The sequence below is a fragment of the Ranitomeya imitator genome, chromosome 3, assembly GCF_032444005.1.
Source record: "Ranitomeya imitator isolate aRanImi1 chromosome 3, aRanImi1.pri, whole genome shotgun sequence".
Taxonomy (NCBI): domain Eukaryota; kingdom Metazoa; phylum Chordata; class Amphibia; order Anura; family Dendrobatidae; genus Ranitomeya; species Ranitomeya imitator.
Window position 1 is genome coordinate 292,497,063 of NC_091284.1, and position 18,054 is coordinate 292,515,116.

At 47.9% G+C, this 18,054-nt stretch overlaps 1 protein-coding gene across 6 annotated transcripts in view; it reads right to left on the reverse strand.

Moving 5' to 3' along the window:
* The window catches only part of GGNBP2 (gametogenetin binding protein 2), a 288,037-nt gene that overhangs the window by 19,437 nt on the left and 250,546 nt on the right, over positions 1 to 18,054 (reverse strand). For 3 of the 6 annotated variants that reach the window (XM_069756544.1, XM_069756545.1, XM_069756547.1), the window contains 2 exons: positions 15,791 to 15,916; positions 15,567 to 15,703 (listed from right to left, as the gene is read on the reverse strand). In XM_069756544.1, coding sequence (XP_069612645.1) covers positions 15,567 to 15,703; positions 15,791 to 15,916 — 263 coding nt within the window. Of the gene's footprint in view, positions 1 to 15,566; positions 15,917 to 18,054 lie in introns of all 6 variants that reach the window. The other 3 variants (XM_069756542.1, XM_069756543.1, XM_069756546.1) reach the window with 1 other exon arrangement.

The window sequence follows — 18,054 nt, forward strand, 5'->3', positions numbered from 1 at the left end:
AGTTGTTGCAGCCAGAGGAATAGGGTTCTCGTGACGCAGGCAGATGCAACGTTTGTTTTTAAGGAGGCTGCTGATGTCTCCCAGGACTTCCTCAGTAATCTATCCATCTTGCGGTCAAGAGGGTCTTTGAGTTGAGAGGAGTCTTCAAAAGGTAGCGTAGTTTTTTGGCTACCCTAGCTACTTGGATATCCACTTTAGGGACTTCAGTCCAACACTTCGAGGTATCTTCATCCAGGGGAAACCGATCTCTCATCTCATAAGGAATATTCAGCTTCCCTTCTGGATATTCCCATTCTTCCAGGATTAGATTCTGGACATTATCATGGATAGGGAAGACCATTATTCTTCTTGGATTTCAGACCGCCAAATAAATGGTCCTGGACTGAACGGGATTGTTTCTCCTCAACCCCCATCATGTTTCTGACTGCCGAGAGTAGATCCTCCATGTCCTCTGAGGAAAAGAACAGTTTCTTATCCTCTGTATGGCTCGGAGTCAGTTCACCTTCCTCCCTCCAATCCCCAGAGATTGATGACCCGAGTTCTGAGTCTGAGATGTCTTCAGGGGCATATTTTCTCTTTTTTGAAACTGTAGGACCCCCTGTGAATGACTGGGAGAAAGAAGCCAGGGATGACTATCTCCTGTCGCGCCATCCCTCTTATTTCATCCATCAGAGATGGTTGTTCCTTAAGGACAATTTTCTCTGTGCATAGCTGGCACAAGGCTTTTTCTGTAATTGGAGGGGAGTTTTTTTTTACTGCAGATGGCACACTTGCGGCTTGCAGACTTTCCCCAGCCTTTGGTACAGACCGGATCCTTGTCTCCCTAAAAAAGGAGGGGGGTTCCCTTAAGAATGGGTCCTGAACCAAAGATGGGTACCCCTTTACGAGGTTTACTCATTCGGTCAGGGTTTCCGCTGGGCTCTGCAGATGCAACTCTCAGTGAAGACACATCCATCATTCAGACCTTAGTCCTACCCTATGGAGTCTTCCATCAGGGTCCTTATATAGGAACCGAGAGCCAGCATCTTTCCTCTCATCCAATCGGATGAAGTCTTTCCACCTCAGTAATATGAACTTCCTGGAGCAATTCTTTTTTTTTTTTTTCCTTCAATTTCCGGCCTAAATGGAGGTGCGTTCCACCGGTGAACGCAAAGCGGAAGTGATGTTGCACCTTCTGTCTTGGCGGTGAACGTCACTTCCTCCGCATAACCCGGGATGCTTGGAGCGCTTGCCGGCGTATAGGCGCTAGGGTAAGAGCGAACCAAGAAGCTAGGTGGCTATGGGAGACCCCCAGCCCCGACTAACCATCCAGCATTGCCGAAGGCGCTGGAGGATGGTGCGGTCCAGCCACAGCAGGAACAGCATCAGGGAGGAAGGTTGGGGGCGATCGACCCAGGATGCCTGGCCAATTATAAATCCCCGGAATGTCGCCGGCCCATCCACGGAGCACACAAGAAAAACCTCTTCATCCAATCCATTAGGGACAGGAAAACACTGGGGATGAGGGGAAGGGGAGGGCTATTTAAACCTCTTGTTCCTGTCCCTAATTAGGATGGGGAGGAAACCATCTGTGTGCTGTCGTGGAGGGGATTAGAGAAATACTGTCTCATCTGTATTTTTGCACCTGTGTTGCCGCCATCTTAACTACAGGGTCCACTGCATTTGCTTGGATGCCTGGGCAGGTAAACATTGCTGCCTTTTTTCTGCTGTTTTTTTAATTTTTAGAGGATTTTTAAGTCCTCTTTTTGTGGTTTTTGCTGTTTAGTGACAGGACTCGCAAGCGTGAGGTCCCTTGACGCGGGTTGCGAGCTTGCATATCTTGGCCAAAATATCGACCAATACCTCACATATTTTTATATGTATTTTCTGCACTTTATTTTTCGGAGTGCAGTTGGACCCATTTGGGTTTGTAAACTGTGGCGTCTGTTCACATGGGATAAATTTGGATAGCACTGGGCAGCTCCCCTGATCTAAAAGTATGGGCGTCACTAATAGGCTGTAAGCCAGATGCTGAGCATCATCTGTACGTGAACAGCATCGCATACAAGCCTCTATTGTGCATTAATATACCAAGCAACCACCCCCTCCATGGATTGGCAGGTGGTTGACTCATCTGTATTTTTGCTACTGTGTTGCCGCCATCTTAACTACATGGGTCTACTGCATCCTGCATTTGTATGGAGGCCTGGGCAGGTAAACGTCACTGCCTTTTTTCTTCTGATTTTTTTTTTAACTTTTGGAGGCTTTTTAAGTCCTCTTATTGTGATTTTGCCATTTTGTGGCGGAGAGCACTTTTATGCCCCTGTAAAATTCGTTATAGGGAATCTTCCGCCTTTGGTCCAGTAGAATCACGCATTTCTAAGATTTACACGGAAACCCCGGTGTAAACGCAGGGTAGTAAACCGAACTTTACTACAAACTTTAGGAGGCAGAATAAAAAAAAAAAAATAAATAAAATCAGGTGACATTTGTTTTATATATTTTTTATGCCGTTCCTCGTGCAGTATAAGTGATGAGGCAACTTTATTCTTCAGGTCGGTGTGATTACAGAAATACCAGACTGATATCGGGTTTTTATGTTTGGCTGCTGTCACACAAAAGGTGCTTTTTTTGTTGCAAAAAATAGTTTTTGTGTTACAATATTTTGAGAGCTCTAGTTTTTCCATATTTCGTCCAACAAAATCACGTGAGGGCTTCTTTTTTCCTGGACGCATTGACATTTTTATTGGTACAATTTTCGACCACATGACATTTTTTAATTGATTTCTATTCTGATTTTTGGTGACAGGCAGAAGGAACAAAAACCAGCAATTCAGGAATTTTTTTTTTTATAAATGACATTCCACGTGTGGCTAAATTGAGAAGGGTATGTGCTATTGATCCGTAACTGGCAGCACTTTGGATGCAGCGCCTGTTCGCTGCATTTAAAGCGCTGCAGTCTATTGAACGCAGGTGAACCCGCATGTGTTCACTGAACCGTGCAGATTCACTGCGCCCAATACATTTCTATGGGTGACATTTATCTTGCGGGGACCATCGTCTCCGAAAGAAAAATTGACATGCTGTGATCTGGAAAGACGCGACATGTATCTGTCTCCGCGGGTGTCTCTGGACGTATAATGGGCATGAGATTTCTTGAAATCTCATCCACTATCCTGTAAAAGCTGGACGCTGCGGGTTGGACGCTGCACAAGTACACAGCATCCACTGATTGTGCGCACGTACCCTTAAGTTTTTTTTTATGGTGGTCACTAAAGGGGTTAACTAGTCGGACAGTTTTGGAGGTCGGGTCGTTACTGACGTGGTGAGACCAAGTGTGCACTTTTTTTTTTTTTTTTGTTTGTTTTCAAAAAAATATTTATTTATTTATGGGTACAGTACAATATAGGGATTGGGGGACACAGGACAATGGGTGTTATGCTGCTGCTGCCACTAGGAGGACACTAAGTGAACATAGAAAGAATTAACTTCTCCTCTGCAGTATACACCCTCTCGCTGGCTAAGACTTCACCAGTTCGGTAACAAAGCAGTAGGAGTATTAAACAAGCCAAAAAAACTATGTCAAAACCAAAGAACTAACAAGCCAATAGGCTAAGAGGGTGGGTGCGGTGTCCCCCCAATGATTGGCTCGGAGAAAAGGAATTTACTGTGAGTACACAAAAATCCCTATTTCTCCTACGCTTCATTGGGGGACACGGCGCCATGGGACGTCCTAAAGCAGTCCCCGGGTGGGGAACAACACAACTGTTATTACCCCATGTACCATTGGCTTACAGTTGAGGTACTGCCGATTGCAGAATGCGTCTGCCAAGGGCAGAGTCTGCAGAAGATTGAGAATGAATGTGGTAGTGTTTTGCAAAAGTATGCAAGCTGGACCAAGATGCAGCTTTGCAGACCTGTTGTACTGACGCCTGGTGCCGAATGGCCCAAGAGGCGCCAACTGACTGAGTAGAATGTGCCTTAATCCCTGCGGGGGCAGGAGTGCCTTTGACACGGTAGGATTCCTGAATAGCCGAGTGAATCCACTTGGCTAGTGTGGCCTTTGAAGTGGCTAGACCCTTCCTATGCCCCTCTGGAAGCACGAACAGGACATCTGACTTGCGGAAGGGAGCCGTCCGTGAGATGTACCGACGAAGAGCCCTAACCACATCAAGAGTGTGCAGTGCCTTCTCATAAACTGGTGCTAGACAGAATGAAGGCAAAACAATCTCCTTGTTGAGGTGAAAAGAGGAAACAACCTTGGGTAGGAAAGAGGGGGAAGTCCTCAAGACTGCCTTATCTGGATGAAAAATCAGGAAAGGGGGTCGGCAGGAGAGCTGCCAACTCAGAGACTCATCTGAAGTAATTGCCACTAGAAAAAACACTTTCCAGGAAAGAAAAGTTAGAGAGATGTCCTGCAGTGGTTTGAAGGGAGCTCCTGAAGAACTCCGAGAACCAAATTAAGGTCCCATGAATCCAAAGGCATTTTATAGGGAGGTGCCACACGGGAAACTCCCTGAACGAATGTCTTCACCGGTGATCTGGTGGCAATATTGCGTTGGCATAGAACAGACAATGCAGACACTTGTCCTTTGAGCGAACTAAGTGCGAGGTCCGACTCCAGCCCTGATTGGAGGAATTCCAGTATGGAAGGAATGGAGAACACCAGAGGACAGCATCCATGGGCTTTGCACCATGAGAAGAAAATTCGCCAGGTGCGATGGTAAATGTGCATGGACACGGGCTTCCTAGCACTAATCATGGTGGAGGACACCTCAGGAGAAAATCCAGCTTGGGATAAAATCCAGGATTCAACAGCCACGCCGTCAAAGACAGGGCCCCGGAGTTCTGGTGGTAAATCGGGTGCTGTGAGAGAAGATCCATGCGATCCCCATGCCGGGACGTCAGCGACTAGTTGAACTAGTTCCGTGTACCATGCCCGGCGCGACAAGGATCACTGGTGGTACCCCCTCTGCTCTGATTTTCTTGATGACCCTTGGGAGCAAGGGGAGAGGAGGAAAAATGTACGGGAGATGGAAATGATGCCACGGCAGAACCAAGGCATCTGCTCCGACAGCGAGAGGATCAAGTGATCAGGCAATGAATTGGGGAACCTTGTTGTTTAGCCTTGAAGCCATGAGATCCACATTCGGAGTCCCCCAGCGACGACAAATCTGCTGGAAGACTTCCGGATGAAGATACCACTCTCCCAAGGTGAGGCCCTGGCGACTGAGAAAATCCGCCGCCCAATTCTCCACACCCAGGATGTGAATCGCCGATATGAGGGAATGATTGGTCTTGGCCCAGCAGGGGATGTGACTCACTGGCGGTACCCCCTTCTGCTCTGATTTTCTTGATGACCCTTGGGAGCAAGGGGAGAGGAGGAAAAATGTACGGGAGATGGAAATGATGCCACGGCAGAACCAAGGCATCTGCTCAGACAGCGAGAGGATCAAGTGATCAGGCAATGAATTGGGGAACTTTGTTGTTTAGCCTTGAAGCCATGAGATCCACATTCGGAGTCCCCCAGCGACGACAAATCTGCTGGAAGACTTCCGGATGAAGATACCACTCTCCCAAGGCGAGGCCCTGGCGACTGAGAAAATCCGCCGCCCAATTCTCCACACCCAGGATGTGAATCGCCGATATGAGGGAATGATTGGTCTTGGCCCAGCGGAAGATGTGACTCACTTCGAGCATGGCCGTCCTGCTGCGGGTTCCCCCTTGACGGTTGATGTACACCACCGCTGTGGCTTCGTCGGACTGAATCCTGATGGGGTGACCTGCGAGAAGATAATGAAACCTGAGTAACGCTAGTCTATTCGCTCGTATTTCCAGGATATTGATGGGGAGACGCGACTCTCGAGTGGACCAGCGACCCTGTGCCGTGTGGTGGTTGAAAACTGCTCCCCAGCCCAAAAGGCTGGTGTCTGTGGTCACCACCAACCAGCGTACTGGGAGAAAAGACACCCCTTGGTTCAGAGAAGACTTCAGCGTCCACCACCTGAGGATCATATGTCGAACCCGCAGAGACAGACGGAACCAACGGTTGAGAGAAAATGGGTTCCTGTCCCATGCTAACAGAAGCACATGTTGCAGACGACGGAGATTGAACTGTGCGTATGGAACCGCTTCCATTGCTGCTACCATTTTCCCGAGAATGCCCATACTGAAACGAATGGAGTGAGGAGCTGGGCGGGAAAGACTCCGAACTCCCTGTTGTAAGGCCAGGTCCTTTTCCGGAGAAAATAACCAACCCGCGGGAAGTACCCAGGATCATTCCCAAGAAGGAAATTCACTGAGCCAATATTGGAGAAGATTTCTCAACGTTTATCTTCCAGCCCAGGCGAGAAAGTGTATCCACCGTGATACCTATGGACTCCTCGCAGGCTGGAAGGGACGGGCCTTTGATCAATAGGTCATCCAGGTACGGAAGTACCACCACTGCCTGAGCGTGAAGAATGGCCATGACCTTGGTGAATATTCTGGGGCGGTGGCGAGGCCGAATGGCAAAGCCACAAATTGGACGTGTTCCTCGCGAAATGCGAAGCGTAGGAACTGTTGTTGAGAAGGAAAAATTGGGATGTGAAGGTAAGCATCCTTGATGTCTATGGATACTAGGAACTCTCCTTTTTCCATGGACGCGATGACAGAACGGAGAAATTCCATTCTGAATCGTCGAATCTTGACAAATTTGTTTAACAGTTTGAGATCCAGTATCTGTCGCAGGGATCCGTCCTTCTTTGGGACTACAAATAGGTTCGAGTAACACCCTTTGGTCCTGAGGAACCAGAATAATGACCCTGTCTCTTCGTAGCGACTGTACAGCCTGAAGAAAAGCTGTTGTCTTTGTTTTGGTAGAAGACTGGAAAAAACGTGTCGTCGGAGGAGACGAAAACTCTATTTTGTATCTGGAGGACATCAGATCTCTAACCCACTCATCGTGAACGACCGAGAGCCAGGCTTGACGGAACGAAAGTAAGCGACCGCCTACTTTGTCGGTGTCCGCCTGATGTTGCAATGAGTCATTGTGAAACAGATCTGAGGGATCTGTTTCCCTTAGGTCCAGATGACCTTGGTCTGGGTTTCCAGGTACGGTTAGGTCTGAATGAGACCTGGGAACCGCTGTCTCAGTGTGTTGTCCGGCCTGATCCAGAAGAGAAGGAAGAGGACCAACTGGAGTTGTTGCGAAAGGATCATAACTGAGACTGCTGTTGATTCCGAAAGGGCCGAGTAGGCCTTTGGTGAGGAAGAAATTTACTCTTTCCTCCAGTAGCGTCAGAAAGAATATGGCCCAGTTTCTCTCCAAATAAGCGACCGGCTTGATAAGGCAGAGAGGTCAGCGATTTTTGGAAGCAGAATCTGTTCGCCAATCTCGGAGCCACAGTTCCCTTCTGATGGAGATTGAATTTGCAGCTGCGTGTGCGGAGCAATTGGCAGCATCTATGGAAGTGTTCACTACGAAGTCCCCGGCTTGAGATATTTGGTTAGCGAGGTTGGCCGCCTCCAGGGGAAGATTGCTGTTGTGGACAGTAGTGGTTAACATCTCTGCCCAAGCGACTATTGCCTTAGCCACCCAAGTGGCGGCGAAGGATGAAAAGAGAGCGGCTCCTGAAGCTTCAAAAACCAGAGCGAGCGAGGTAGTCAATTTGACGGTCAGTGGGGTTTTTGACTGAGGAACAGTCAGAGAAAGATAGGAGTGTTCTGGAAGCGAGACGCTATACGGCCGGATCCACTGAAGGGGACTGTAGCCAATCCTTCATGAGATCAGGAGCAAAAGGGTATTTGGACTTACTAGGCTTTTGACCCGTGAACCTTTGTCTGGCTGGTATCTGTGTTTCTGGACAATGTCCTTAAACTCAGGATGATTGGCAAATACTTTTTGGACGCGTTTAGCCTTTTTAAAAGACACCACGTGTTCCGGAGTGGATATGGATTCCTCAATCACCCTCAGGGTCTTGTTGACCGCGTCAATGAGGGAATCAGGCGTCTCTTGAACAGTCGAAGAATCCTGGACTAAAGACACATTGGACTCGTATTCTGAGTCATGCGCACTGCGACCTTCAGGAGAAGGGGAGCGGGAAATTGAGCTTGCAGATGCCGAAGCACGAACGTGATCGGGGGACGTGACATGGGTCTTTTTTCTGGAGACCTGAGCCCCCTGTGATAGAGGACGCCCCCTGCTGAACGGTTCCGTATCGTAGCCAGAGTCCTCCGTCGTCGACAAAGTGACGTTCCCTCGGAGGGAATCTATTGCCTTGGCCAGAGAAGCCATAGATCGCGACAGGGAAGCGGCCCACTCAGGAGGATTAGGCTCCGCCGGGTCAGCGGCTGCACACCAGCCGGGTCACAATCCGTGCATAACGGAGTATTGTGAGCACAGGGCAAGGCAGTATTGCAAGTGGCGCATGAGGTAAAAAATAGGGATTTTTGTGTACTCACCGTAAAATCCTTTTCTCCAAGCCACTCATTGGGGGACACAGGAACATGGGTGTTATGCTGCTGTCACTAGGCTGACACTAAGTTGAGACAAAAAGAGTTAGCTCCTCCCCTGCAGTATACACCCTCATGCTGGCTTCCAGAGACCCAGTTCAGTGCAAAAGTAGTAGGAGATTAATAACAATATATCACATAACATTAGAGTATAACATGTCAGAGAAAGTCAAGAACCAAAAAGGTAACGAGCCCTAAGGCTAACAGGGTGAGTGCTGTGTCCCCCAATGAGTGGCTCGGAGAAAAGGATTTTACGGTGAGTACACAAAAATCCCTATTTCTCCTTCGCCACATTGGGGGACACAGGACCATGGGACGTCCCAAAGCAGTCCCTGGGTGGGAAACAATACAACAAAAAAAACTCTGTGTACCATCTGACTATAAATGCGCGACGGCCGCTTGCAGAATACGTCTGCCAAGGGCCACAGCCGCAGAAGAATGAATGTAGACATTGTAGTGTTTTGTGAAAGTATGCAGGCTGGACCACCTAGCGGCCTTGCAAACCTGCTCCGCCGTTGCCTGGTACCGGATGGCGCAGGAAGCACCCATCGACCGAGTGGAGTGTGCTCTAATCCCCGCCGGGATAGGACTGCCCCTGACCAGATAGGATTCTTGGATAGCAGACTGGCTATCGTGGCCTTAGACGCAGCCAAACCCTTTCGGTGACCCTCCGGGAGAACAAAGAGGGAGTCCGATTTGCGGAAATGAGCAGTTCTGGAAATGCTCCTCCTAAGGGCCCATACCACGTCCAGGGTATGAAGGGCCTTTTCGACCCTGTGTTTTGGCTGTGGGCAGGAGGGAAGAATTATGTCCTCATTAAGGTGAAAAGATGAAACCATCTTAGGGAGAAAGGCCGGAGATGGGCGTAGGACTACCTTGTCCTGGTGGAAGGCAAGGAAAGGCGCCCGGCAGGCTACAGAGGTTAATTCTGAAACCCGTCTGATAGATGTTACTGCCACCTTCCAGGAGAGGACAGTTGGCGGGACGTCCTGCAGAGGTTCAAACGGAGGTTCCTGAAGAACGCTCAGAACCAAATTGAGATCCCAGGTCTCTAGCGGCATTCTGTAGGGGGTACCACGTGGGAGACCCCTTGAATGAAGGTTCTGACTTGCAAGTTGGCAGCGATCTTACGTTGGAACAACACAGATAACGCCGAGATCTGACCCTTGAGGGAACTCAGCGCCAGGCCAGAATCCAAGCCGGACTGTAGGAAATCCAAAATGGAAGGGATTGAGAAAACAAGCAGAGGGCGACCTCGGAGCCTGCACCACGAGAAAAAGGTTTTCCAGGTGCGGTGATAGATGCAAACGGAAGACGCTTTGCGAGCGCTTATCATGGTGGGAATGAAATGCTGAGAGAAAACAGCTTGAGTTAGAATCCAGGTTTCAACAGCCACGCCGTTAAACGTAGGGCCTCTGAGTTCTGGTGGTAGATCGGCCCTTGGTAACCGCCAGGGGAAGTCGGATACGAGCTGAACGAGCTCCGCGTACCATGCGCGACGTGGCCAATCCAGGGCGACAAGGATGACCGGAACTCCCTCCGTCTTGATTTTTCGGATCACCTTCGGCAGTAAGGGAAGCGGAGGAAACATAGGGTTTGGAACCGATGCCACGGGGATATCAGTGCGTCCACTCCGATGGCCTGGGGATCCCGAGAACGTGCTATGAAGTTGTGAACCTTGGCGTTCAGTCTGGACGCCATCAGATCCACGCCCGGGGTTCCCCAGCGAAGGCAGATTTGCCGAAAAACATCTGAAGTTCCCACTTACACGAGGTAAGACCCTGACGGCTGAGAAAGTCTGCCGCCCAGTTCTCGACGCCCGGAATGTGCACCGCGGAAATGGTGGAGTGGTTGGCCTCGGCTTAACGGAGAATGTGGGAGACTTCCTGCATCGCCTTCCTGCTGCGGGTACCCCCCTGATGGTTTATATACGCCACCGCTGTGACGTTGTCCGATTGAACTCGAATTGGATGATCCGCGAGCAGGGGGTGAAAGCATCTCAGGGCGAGTCTGATCGCTCGAATCTCCAGGATGTTTATAGGGAGCCTCAACTCCCGAATTGTCCAACGGCCCTGGGCAGAGTGGTGTCGAAACACTGCTCCCCAACTGAGGAGACTGGCGTCGGTAGTTACCACCAGCCAGCGGATCGGGAGAAAAGACCTCCCCTGGAGGAGAGATGATCCCAGAGTCCACAATGAGAGGGCTTGCCTGATCCGTGGGGACAGAGGGCATGGACGATCGAGGGATAAGGGACTCCTGTCCCAGTTGTCTAGCAGAGCCTGTTGTAAGGGGCGGAGATGGAGTTGAGCGAAGGGGACCGCTTCTATTGCGGCCACCATTTTTCCCAGGATCTTCATGGCAAACCGGATTGGCCGTGGACGATGACAGAGCGTCCGAGCTCCCTGCTGAAGCACTTGGGCCTTGGACCAAGGAAGCAAGACCTGTCCCTTTGACATGTCCAGGATCATGCCTAGGAAGGAGATCCGTCGGGCAGGAATGGGAGAGGACTTGTCCGAGTTGATTAAACAGCCCAGGCGCGAAAGAGAATCCAAGGTAATGCGGACGCTTGCTTCGCAGGCCTGATAATACGGACCTTTTATGAGGAGGTCGTCTAAGTATGGCAACACGACCACTCCTCGAGAGTGAAGAATGGCCATAACAGCCGCCATGACTTTTGTGAATACCCTGGGCACAGTGGAAAGACCGAAGGGTAAGGCCGTGAATTGAAAGTGGTCTTCTAGGATGGCGAAACGGAGGAACCTTTGATGTGGCGGGAAGATTGGGATATGAAGGTAAGCATCTTTGATATCTATTGATGCTAGGAACTCCCCTCTCACCATTGAGATGACCGACCGGAGAGATTCCATCTCGAAGTGCCGTAATTTTACGTACTTAGAGCTTCAGGTCCAAAATGGGGCGCATCGTCCCGTCCTTTTTTGGCACGACGAAGAGGTTTGAGTAAAAACCTCTGAATCTCTCGTGTTCCGGAACCGGAACAATGACCCCGCTTTGGCGGAGGGATTCGATGGCGCAGTGAAGGGTGCGAGACTGAGCTCCTGAACTTGGGAGACGAGAGGGAAAAAACCGTGCTGGAGGGGAGGCGGAGAATTCTATTTTGTAGCCAGAAGACACAAGATCTCTGACCCATTCGTCGTGGACAACGGAGAGCCAGACTTGTTGAAAAAGAAGCAGACGTCCGCCTACTTTGGGAGGTGTCGACTGGAATAGTCCCAGAGTCATTGCGAAGGGAATCTGGCAGGCCTGGACCCTCTGGTTCTGGGTTGCCTAGGCTTTCCTCGCCAGGACTGATTCAGCCTGAAAGAAGGTCGAGAGTCTGTCTTTGCGGATCGTTCTGATCTGGATCAGGCGGCGGAATTGGACCAGAATGGGCTACTGCGAAAGCGAAAATATTATTGGTGCTGAAAAGCAGCTTTGGGCCTGTGTCTAAAGGGGACGCAGCGGCAATTATCGATTGTCTATGGTAGACAAGAAACTGGATGTTAAACTGGTGATTTTGCAAAATGACGTTAAGCAAAGAAAAAGGGATAAGTTCATTAGGGATAAAATTGACTGAGTCCGGAAAAGTGTTCACTTGGAATAAGACGGGTCTGCCATATAACCATCGCCAACACCCGAAGAGACAGAATCGGACTAAAAGACAAGGATGGAGAAAGACCGATAACAGGAATAAAAGGGATTATTTAACAACTGACTCCGATTCAAGTGCAACAGAAGATCTTGGAGAGTCAACAGCATCTCTAGCTCCATCACAATCGATAATTGCCGCTGCGTCCCCTTTAGACGCAGGACGCGCCGAGGGAGTAGGCGGAATGGCAGACAGAAATGCCAAGAAAAGGAAACAAGTCTCGTGGCTTCCAATGAAATAACTGTGGTCAATTTAACAGATCGTGTATTGGGAGAAGCACATCTCTCAGTCCTATCTAAAGGGTTAAACTTTTGTATACCAGAAAAATTCGATATAGTCGACTTTAAGATCGACTTATTCAAAGCGATTAGAAAGATTCACTTGTTTAAATCTTTTGCTTTAAATAAAAAAAAGCGTGGCTTCGGCGGTTCCCGCACAGATTTTGCCCGGCGACGCGCCTTGTCGTGTGGGTCCCCTTGGCTTTTTTGTCACAGAGGACCCATTTGATGTGCGTGCTGAAACACAAATGCTTCTTGACCTCACTAATCTAGTGGCCAGTCCACACACTTTTCAGGTGGGGTTAAATCCACGTATATGCCCCCCATGTCTCCAGGGAATCCGGTAGATATTTTTGAGATACAGGTGTTAAAAGATGTTGAAGCACTAATATATGCACGCCCTGTTGAAAATTTACAGTTAAAAGAAAAAAAGGCATTAAAAGAGATACAAGAGAGGTCTGACATTATCCGGGGGGCCGATAAAGGCAGCAACACGGTCCTAATGTCAAAAGAGTATTATAATATGGAGGCACTGAGACAGCTATCAGATGAGAGCACGTATAAAAAATTAAAAGGGGACCCCACTATTAAATTTAAGAACCTATTGCGCTCCCTATTAAGACAGTATGTTGAGAAAAAGGTTTTTTCTTATAAGCAGGCAGAAAAACTGCTACCGTAATATCCCAGGAAACCGCATTGGTATCATATACCTAAACTCCACAAATCTGCAGTCGTTCCCCCCGGTCGTCCAATAGTGTCAGGGGTGGGGTCGTTAACAGAACCTTTATCATCTTATATCGACTGGCTGTTACGTCCCCTATTACAGGACATCCAGTCATACTTAAAAGACACAGGAGACTTTTTGAAAATAATAAGGCACTTTGATTGGCAGGACACCTTTGCCCTCACTTCTATTGACATAGAAAGTTTGTACACGAGAATCCCTCAAAATTTGGGGGTGGATACTGTCAAGAAGATTTTGGGTAACACACCTACTGGAACCGATACTATTAGGTTCATCTGTGAAGGCCTGGCGTTCATTCTTGAGCACAATGCCTTCCAGTTTGATGACCAGTGGTACCTGCAGACGGTGGGTACCGCTATGGGTACGCCCGTCGCATGTACCCTGGCTAACCTCTTTCTTGCTAGGTTTGAAGAGGAATATATTTATTCCTCAAATAACCCATTTCTCAAGCATATCAAGCTTTATGCTAGATATGTTGATGACATATTCATGGTGTGGGACGGGCACCAGGATACCTTTGCAGATTTTGTAAGGTACCTGGGGACGACAAACACCATGAATATGGGGTTTACCTCGCAATTTGGAGGAGCTAGTTTGGTTTTCCTGGATGTCAAATTACAAGTGAGGGATAGTAGGATCCATACAGAGGTGTACCGAAAGCCATCGGCATCAAATTCCTTACTACACTTTGCCAGTGCCCACCCCTCTTATACTAAATGTTCTTTACCATATAGTCAATTTCTGAGGGTGAAGAGAATTAATAGTGACTCGGAGGGTTTTGTACGACAATCGGTTGAGCTGTTCGATAGGTTTAAGAAGCGGGGGTATCCCAGTTCGATCCTCAATAGGGCCCATGATAGGGCGGTCACAGCGGATTTAATATCTCCCACACAGAAGACACATGAGAAAAAATTTGTGTTCAGCTTTAAATTTGGACCACTAGATAATCAAATTAGAGCAGCAATTCGTAAAAACTGGCAGATCTTGAGACAAGATAGTGACCTGACGGAAATAGTGGATAGGGGACCGTTGTTTGCCAGCCGCCGTAGCAAAAACATTAAGGACTGTTTGGTCCGTAATCGTTTTGTATCAGATCGTAGCAATTGGCTGACTCAGAATAGACCAAAAGGTAATTTCAAGTGCGGGCGTTGCAATTTTTGTATTTATCACCATATTGGCAGTATGATCACAGTGGGGCACATACAGCACGCAGTGCGCGATTTCATATCCTGTAGAACTACGTATGTAGTTTATGTCATTTTCTGCCCTTGCGGTTTCTTTTACATTGGCAAGACTATTCGGCCTTTGTTTGTACGGGTCAGAGAGCATTTTAACTCTGTGAGGACCGGCAAGGGGGCTCCTAGACTAATAGACCATGTCAAAACTCACCATGCAGGTAATGTGCAGTTGTTGCGGTTCGCTGGACTAGAACAGGTTTCTCTGCCGTAGGGGGGAGGAGATCTGCACCGCCTCCTTCTACGCAGAGAGGCCAGATGGATTCTTCGCACAGACGCAGCGGGACCGCTTGGTATGAATTAAAAGCTCCACATGTCTGTTTTCTTGTAGATGGTAAATCTCACTGTAGGTAATGTTTAACTTTGTTTCGAGTTTAGTTCACAGAGTTTGATTTTAATTGTGTTTGTTGTTTTTATTGCACTATCGTTCATGTTTCTATCATTGGTGGTTACTCCCACCCATATGCTGCATGAGGGGAGGAGTTTGGGGCTCGATTTGTCTACAAAATCCTCTCGGCATTCATTCAGCTGTAGGACCCGTTGAAGTGCCGCTCTGCACGAAACGGCCGTCGTCCGATTTTTGTCCACCCCCTTCCCTGCTTTTTGTACAAAGTCCTAATAAAGTGGTGACTATTTTGCCAGGGTAAGTGCGCTCCTATCTTTTTCTTGTTTTTTCCTTCATGAACTTTGTATGCTTTTGTTGGATGCAGCACCCCGTTGGTAATGAAAAGGAAATCATCAGCCATATACGCCCAATATATGTGGTTTTAGGTGTTGTGCACGTTGGGGTTAGTTAATCGTGGGAGTGCGGAAGTAGAACTTTCTTTTACCCTGATGTGAGCAGTGCAGGCGCTGCTTCTAGCACTGACTGTCAGGTGTCAGAATCAGCTAACACCCAGGAGGCTGTAGGCGGGACATCTCCATGACGTATATACACTGCATCGGTTGGGAAGTACTTCCCAAACACGACATATTAAAATACTTAAATTAAAATTTATACACACATTTTACAATTTAAAAAAAAAAAAAAAAAAAGCAAATAAGAATTTTATGAAGTTGTAAAAGATTAATAGACATCATTGCCATGGTTTGTATACAGATGAGAAAACGGCATGTTATAGGACAAACACTAAATCTACATTTGTCTCTAGGAATAAAAACCTAATATTTGATAAGTGTTTTACACTCACATTCCCACACTTAAATGGCTTGCATTTCTTCTTTCTATTTGTATCTTTCAGACTGTCTTCAGCTGAATTGGCCCAGCATTCCACACAACTGTCACCATCTTCTTCCTCCTTGTCACAGATGACGCACTGATCCTCCCCTACACAAGAAGAGAACTTGTTTAAGTTTAGAAACACAAAAAGCGAACATGCTGCAAAAATATATAATAACAATTTCAAATGAATACCTGCTTCATCATGGTTGCAAATGCCCTCAGTACAGGCCACATCAGATCCTTCTCGAGAGCCAGACTCACTACCCTCCATACTTGATGAATAGCCACAATCGCTGCCATTGGAACGAGCAGTTAAGCCTTGGTATTAAATAATGAATTAATGGGAAACACCAGTAAACACCTCGCATCATATAAATGAATCAGATATTACAAAATTAGAGTAAAAGCCTAAAATATGTTCTCAACCGTAATGTGTGCATTTAGTTATGATTTGTATTAATACCCAGTCGCAATATTATTGGCCATTCTGATTCTCAGCAGCAATCGAAAATCACCATATGTTACCATAGTGTCTGCAAATAGTTTGTTTTTGGGGTTTGCATTTTCAAAGAGTATAACTCGTTCCCAAACCAAGGGGTGGCAAGCTTTTCTGCACAGTATTTAGAAATTTAGAAGAGAGGAGAATACAAAAAATAAAAAATATATAAGTGCCTGGAAGTGAAGGGGTTAGTCGATGAAATAGTATATTTGTTATAAAAAGGGTAATTGCAACTTACCTGCCTGTTGTGCAGTGCGCCTTTCAGTCCCAGCACAGAGCAGTCAGTCAGACAACTCCTGCCGGGGATTCAGAAGCCTCTGCTGATGTCACATCTACAGAGTCAAGGCTTCTGTTCCGCTCTGTAGACGTCAGAGGTCATTCTGATTGACATCCGTATCCCCGCCACCTAACTAGGGGAGCTGGCTGTTAGGGCGGGACTTCCGAGGTCATTCTTACTATCGCAACACAGAGGGAACTGAACCCCGGGCAGGAGTGGTTTGTGACCGCTCTGTGCTGGGAAAGAACGGCGCCGGGTACAACCGGCAGGTAAGTTACAATTACCTGCCTGTTAGTGGTTCGATACATTTCTTTTTTTAAAGTCCCAGATATACTCTTCAAAGTGAGGAAACAAACATCAGGACTAATAAAATATGTTGGTTTTGGAAACTACTGTAACCTTTCAGGGAAAGAAGACACACTCACCACGTAAGGTCTTGTTATTAAGCATTGGCACAGAATTCTGAAAAACGTTTTGGAGACCAAGCCTTTCTCAGGCAAAAAAGGGGCATGTCCCAGAAATGTCTAGCTGTGCGCATTTATCCTGCCCCATGAAACGTCTTCATAAGAACTTAGATTTGCACCAATTCGTGCTGATTGAAGCAATTTACACACTTGACACTAATATATTGTCAACTGCCACATATAAGAAACTAGATGGTGGCCCGATTCTAACGCATCGGGTATTCTAGAATATGCATGTCCACGTAGTATATTGCACAGCCCACGTAGTATATTGCACAGCCACGTAGTATATAGCACAGCCACGTAGTATACAGCACAGAGCCATGTAGTATATACAGACTTAAAATAAAAAATAAACATATACTCACCCTCCGTTGAAGTCCTGGCCCTGTGTGCGGTGCACGCGGCAGCTTCCGTTTCCAGGGCTGGTATAGGTGCAGGACCTGTGATGACGTTGCGGTCACATGACCGTCACATCATGGCAGGTGCTTGTTGCATACCATCCTTGCCACCGGAACCTGCCGCTTGCATGGAGCGGTCACCAGAGCGTCGCGAGGAGCGGGAAAGGCGCCGGAATGTGAGTATATGATGATTTTTTTATTTTTTTTTAATTATTTTTTAACATTAGATCTTTTTACTATTAAGTAGGGTTGAGCGAAACGGGTCGAACATTTTCAAGAGTCGCCGACTTTTGGCGAAGTCGAGTTTCATGAAACCCGATCCGACCCCTGTGCGTGGTCGGCCATGCGGTACGCGACTTTCGCGCCAAAGTCGCGTTTCAATGACGCGAAAAGCGCCATTTCTCAGCCAATGAAGGTAAACGCAGAGTGTGGGCAGCGTGATGACATAGGTCCTGGTCCCCACCATCTTAGAGAAGGGCATTGCAGTGATTGGCTTGCTGTCTGCGGCGTCACAGGGGCTATAAAGGGGAGTTCCCGCCGACCACCATGTTACTGCTGCTGATCTGAGCTTAGGGAGAGGTTGCTGCCGCTTCGTCAGAAGCAGGGATAGCGTTAGGCAGGGTCCATTAACCACAAAACCGCTTGTGCTGTAGCGATTTCCACTGCCCAACACCACCTTCGGTGTGCAGGGACAGTGGAAGCTCCATTTTTTTTTTTTTCCTCAGCGCTGTAGCTCATTGGGCTGCCCTAGAAGGCTCCCTGATAGCTGCATTGCTGTGTGTACGCCGCTGTGCAAACCAACTGCTTTTTTCAAA